At 40.9% G+C, this 6000-nt stretch overlaps 1 protein-coding gene across 2 annotated transcripts in view; it reads left to right on the forward strand.

The window, feature by feature from the left end:
* Window positions 1-5317, forward strand: part of LOC109884645 (cytoskeleton-associated protein 5) — an 85056-nt gene extending 79739 nt beyond the window's left edge. Inside the window, exons 40-44 of one of the 2 annotated variants that reach the window (XM_031808027.1) lie at window positions 1539-1646; window positions 1788-1862; window positions 2088-2268; window positions 2358-2464; window positions 4807-5317. In XM_031808027.1, coding sequence (XP_031663887.1) covers window positions 1539-1646; window positions 1788-1862; window positions 2088-2268; window positions 2358-2464; window positions 4807-5034 — 699 coding nt within the window. In that variant the 3' untranslated portion in view covers window positions 5035-5317. The remainder of the gene's footprint in view (window positions 1-1538; window positions 1647-1787; window positions 1863-2087; window positions 2269-2357; window positions 2465-4806) is intronic. The other variant, XM_020476593.2, reaches the window with a different exon arrangement.
* Window positions 5318-6000: the final 683 nt, after the last annotated feature.

Raw genomic sequence — 6000 nt, forward strand, 5'->3', positions numbered from 1 at the left:
TGTATAAAATCTAGCGCACAGCCATGCAATCTCCATAGACAACCATTGGCAGCAGAATGGCCTTACTGAAGAGCTCAGTGACTTTCAATGTGGCACCGTCATAGAATGCCACCTTTCCAACAAATCAGTTCATCAAATTTCTGCCCAGCTAGAGCTGCCCTGGTCAACTAAGTGCTGCTGTTGTGAAGTGGAAACGTCTAGGTGCAACAACGGCTCAACCGCAAAGTGGTGGTCCACACAAGCTCACAGAACAGGGACGCTGTAGTGGTAAAAATCGTCTGTCCTCAGTTGCAACACTCACTACAGAGTTCCAAACTCCCTCTGGGAAAAAAGTCAGCATAAGAACTGTTCGTTGGGAGCTTCATGAAATGGGTTTCCATGGCCAAGTAGCCGCACACAGCCAAGCGCCGGCTGGAGTGGTGTGAAGGTCAACACCACTGGTCTGTGGCGCAGTGGAAACACATTCTCTGGCGTGATGAATCGTGCTTCACTATCTATCTGACAGTCTGACAAACTATAAAGTTTGATGGAGGAATAATGGTCTGCGGTTGTTTTTCATGGTTCGGGCTAGGCCCCTTAGTTCCAGTGAAGGGAAATCTTAAAGCTACAGCACATTGACAGTCTAGACGAGTCTGTGCGTCCAACTTTGTGGCAACAGTTTGGGGAAGGCACTTTCCTGTTTCAGCATGAGAATGCCCCTGTGCACAAAGCAAGGTCCATACAGAAATGGTTTGTCAAGATCGGTGTCAGAATTTGACTTCCCAGAATCGTGGAGGCTGTTATAGCAGCAAAGGGGGGGACCAACTCCATATTAAAGCCCAGGATTTTAGAATGATATGTTCGAGCACATACTTTTGGACATATACAGTAATTTGCTTATTTAAACACCATTGGATTCTCCTTTTGGATCCTCATAATTTGCTTATTTAAATTTCTGTTCCTTACACCCTAACCGCAATTTAACGTGTACATGTTATTCATTGCTTGCGCGTGTCAGCAACCACCTGTTTCAAAACACAGAAATATATCTTGGTGCTATTTGAGACACTCGGAGCACTGCAAGTCCCGCCTGTCCCATCTACTCATTGGTGTTCACGTGGATGCTTGGAAGATGAACGAGGAGATTAATCAAAGATGACTAACTAGGTTTCCCCTTATGTGGCTTAATTGTTTGTTTTTGTATGACTGAGTCAAAATTCTACAAAGGACCAAATGCATTTCAGGTAAAATAACACCACAATGTTTCTCCCAGGACACAAACTAGCTAAATGTCCATTTTAATGTTTCATGTGTGTTTCCACCTGCCCCCAAATTAATATAATTCACAGATATTTTAATCTGTAATTATCGTAGATGGACAAAATAAACATAAACGTGAAGGTGCACATGCAGACTGTTTACTCAGGTTGTTGGCCTTCGTGATTGCCCAATTATGTCATGATTACATGCGCGATACCTTTACAAAAATTTGATTTCAACATTTATCCCAATAGTTTTGATGTTTGTTTGTGTTGAATGTTTGTCTTTTCCATGAACAGATCCTGGATCACCTGTCACTGATTGAGGACAAGAGTGAGTCTGAATTGGAGGCTCATCTGAAGAGGGTTGTCAAGTCTGCCAAGACAGACACAGAGACTGCACACATGGTACACTCCTACACATATAGTTTGTTCACAGGCTCTCTTTCCCTCATGACAGATGGTTTTACATTTCCATCAAGGATACTCTGAATGCTGCTTGTTCCTGAGTATATAGCCTCATATCTTCTATTTGTCGTCTCTTAAAAGGTTCCCAAATCAAAGGATACAGAGGTGTTGGGGGAGATCTTCAAAAAGATCTCTTCCAAGGAGAACAGCAAAGAGGTGAGGTTCAGATTCCCATGTAATTACTGTCAGACAATGTAACCCAATGGCAAACTTGCCAAGAACGTTATCTACAAAATATAGGCCTTAGGTTAGGGATGAATGGTTTGGCATCAGCCGTGTGTGTGAGAGCGGGACTTCCTACCCAGTGTGTTTGTCTGTGTTTTTCTATGCTCTGCCATAGTGTTTCCCTGACAGCATGACTCTCTTTAATTGTGTATGTAGGGTGTGTCTAAGCTGTGGGAGTTTAAGCAGAGACACCCTGAGGTGGACCTCGCCTCCCACCTGAAGAAGCTCCCACAGACATTTCAGACCTTTGTAGAGCATAGCCTGAACACACACTGCACAGAGAGAGGAGACAAGGCCAGGACACCATTCCCCACCACAGGTACACACAACAGAGAGGGTAGGCATAGAGGATATAGCCCCTCACCACAGGTCCACACACATGCTTCTCAACACAACCTGTTCTAACCTATTATTTATCCTCATTAGGTGTTGGTCTGGAGCCTACTCCTGGCAGAGACGAGCTCAGACCCTCAGTCTACCAGGAGCGACTCAAGATACTCCGACAGCTGCATGGCCTGGAGAACAACAACAAGGTACAGTATTTGCAAGAAGGGATGCAAATTCCGGTAAATTTTGCTGCTGACTAACCGACCCCCTGTGAATTCTTTAATGTAATATGGGGAGAGGGGGGGGTTCTAAACTGCATATGGAATTATTTTAAGATGGTTGTAGTATGGATCATTTAGCGATTTGAGTTTTGAATTGTAAGACCCTTTAGGTATAAAAAAAAAAAACATTTGATGGAATATTGGTTTCAGCCTTTACTACTTAAAGCCCATAGAAATAATTTGAATAACACATTTGTAAATCTAGGATATATTTTTTTTTTTTACTCAGAAAATGTATATTTTACACACTTGACCCCCTTTTTTGGGTAGTCGTACTTAAAAACCCTTTTTTTTTTTTATGGTTATCGGTTACATTCATACTAGTCCCGTGACACTTGTAGGAGTTGCATATCAAAACTGAGAACACCATGTTTGTGAGAATCTCCCCTTTCCAAATTGGTCATAAGTTTTAGCTGAAACTGTTCGGACGTGACAGAAGTTTTTGCAATAAGACTTTTGCAAGAATAATTTTTCGGGATTTCTCATGGTCTGACAAACACCGCTCTAGCTCGGTCACTTTTCACCGCAGATACACTTACAGATTTTGATGGTTTTTGATTTTATTAAATCAACTCTAGTGGGTTAACAACCAAATAGTAAAATTACATGACCCTCAGAAAATACAAATGCGTGCGTACAAGGCCCTGACATTTTTCATTAAGAGCTGAAACTTGACAAAATCAATATCACAGTCAAGAAGCTATTATTGAACATTCAACTACTCAAATGAAATGGCCAATGTAAAACATTTTAAATTGCTCGCTTATAGTAGTAGGTTATCCCATAGAACTTTAGCCTATTGGCAAATTGTTCATAATCAGCTTTTCCAACTAGAAAAAATATTGTAGCGTAAAACAAATGAATGTAATGGGGTTTGAGTTGTTATTTTCAGTGACCATGTTGTCTGTCTGATACCCCACCGTATTGCCTTTGCACTGATATGTCGACTAGAGGGTGCCCCCCCGTGGTTCCATTTTAATTTTAACCATGCCTGATAAGCTACTCAGGTTATAAAACAGTGCAATTTGCTTGATATTACGAGTTGAGAAATAAATACAGTAACAATGGAACGGGATCCCACTTTTTAAATGATAACCATCAACTGTTTTCACACTAGATTGCATTTAGAAATGTTGCACAAGGACCAGGCTTAAAGGAATGCATTTTGCTCCACGCAGCAAGCACTTGAGAAGCTGCGAGCTCTCGCTGCCGGCAGGTGATGTTCCAGTTAAATAATGCTCTGTATGCGGTGGGTGTTTGATAATTAGGATTTATAGTGAATTAACACTCTTAGGTAACTTTGAATAATGTAGTCAAATTAAATATCTGACAAACATGATCGATTACATGTATTCAGATGGTTTACAGTCAACAATTAACATCCCTATTTGCAAGCAAATAGTGGTGACAGATTTTCATGTGAATAATCTATAATCCTCAAAGAAAATATAAGCATTTTCCCACCAAATGGATTTGTTGCAGATAAAAATCAGTGATGTTAGTGCACACAATGTACTTTTTTACTTAAGTTTTCAAGTACAGACTAAAAAATTTGAAGTTCAATGCATTTCCATCGCATTTCCAACTCTACCGATTAAAAAAGAAATAAACGTTTAAAGAAAAAATAAAATTGTTACAAACTGTTGTGTTAAATAGCACGTGCCTACTCTGGTCTTGGCACCTGTGTTCTACCCAACAGTTAATGTGGGTGGGCTGTGCAGATTGGCAAGTCAACATGAGATTATGGATAAGAGTGAGAATTTTATTTGTCAAGCAATCGATCATGTCACCAAAATAAGACCCTCGATTTATTGGAAAGCAGCATCAAGCTCATCACTGAACTTTCACCACTCTGTGAAATGTATTTAATCCTTAGCTTAATTTTAACTGCATGGTTTTCTGAGTCGTAGTGGGTGGACCACACACCATATGATCGTTTGACTCCAAATGTACCTCGATATGGTTATTTTATCAATATTTGCACATAAAGGCATTTCCACTGCCATTTCCTGCATAATACATTTTACTGACACACAGACCCCACCATGACGAACAAATACTGTCTTTTTTTAATATATTTTTTTATACAGACTTCCTGTTTCCACCCCATCTGTGATTTTATTAAAACTGTATGTACAATATCACTTCACTCACATGAACTGTGGATGGAAATGTGGTTACTAAAACATTTTCTGTTCTAGTAGTTTGATTGTTGCTGTTATTGTAAATAGTGAGTGGATTTCTCTCCTATTCCCCCTTTCGTGTAGCCTCAGCAGAGGGAGGGTGAGGACGAGTGCGCCGCTCTTCTCTCCAAGCCCCCCATGGCCCCCTCTATGGATGTGCTCCAGAGCAAGATGTCCCAGATCCTCCACAACCGCCAATCACAAGACCAGCGCCGCCCACAGAGCCCCACCCGGCCCGCTGACTCCGGCTCCACAGGCAACCTAGCTGACCTCATGAAGAGACTACAGAAGATCAAGGGCAACCAACAATAAACTAGCCTGAGTGCCAGTCTGTTTCTGCTCTTGCCAACTCCTTATGAAATTGTCATGCCAAACATCACGTTTTGCTTGACAATGACAAAATAGTTCAATAAGGGTGCAATCGTCAAAAGACGTCTGCTCTCTTAAGGGATGCTGGTGGCGTAAAGGACAAATGCACAAATGGAGTGTTTGAGAGGTGTATGCAATCCGTCATTGCCAATGAAGGTGAGGTGTGTGGTGAATGTTTGTATGGATTATGTTTTGTGTTTTATAAATAAAGTTTGACAAATATCTTAAATTTTTCTTCATGTTCAAGGCTGAAAAAGGTAGGGGTGAAGGTCCAACCGAGTGACCGTTTAAATGTTTTACTCCTTGTAGCAAGAGATCTTACATTTTCAGCTGTATTTGACCACATTCTTATAGTTCTTTAAGCCCTATCAGTGGGAAATTCCAAAATAATTATGCACGAAGGAATAATTGTATGAATGTATACATTTTTGTTGTGAAAGGATCAACTTGGGCGATGGACAAATGATCAGCCTTTACGCAATAGTGGGGTTTGTGTATCAGTCAGGGTTTTGCTATACAGTAAGTACATTTTGGTGGTGTGCCCCTGCCCAGTAGTGATGGGAAGTTCGGCTTGTTTTACTGACTCGGATCATTGACTCGTTCAGTCAAAAGAACAAGTCTTTAGGCTCATTTAATTAGAATCCATATTGCGCAATGAACTGAACTTCAAATAATGTTCATGCATCTCGTTCACCAGAAGGGGCTTATTGGAGCAGCCGTTTGTGACACTTGTAAAGCGTGCTTTAAGACGTTTTGCTTGGCATGTAAATAAGGTCTAGTGGCTGCAACCGGACCAGATTGTACACTGAAAAATATAAATGCAACTTGAAGTGTTGGTTTCATGAGCTGAAATAAAAGGGAACTCTGGGTTTTTGGTTTCGCAAAGCCAGTTCAGCTTAACTCTGAGTT

Source organism: Oncorhynchus kisutch, linkage group LG3, assembly GCF_002021735.2.
Source record: "Oncorhynchus kisutch isolate 150728-3 linkage group LG3, Okis_V2, whole genome shotgun sequence".
NCBI classification, from domain to species: domain Eukaryota; kingdom Metazoa; phylum Chordata; class Actinopteri; order Salmoniformes; family Salmonidae; genus Oncorhynchus; species Oncorhynchus kisutch.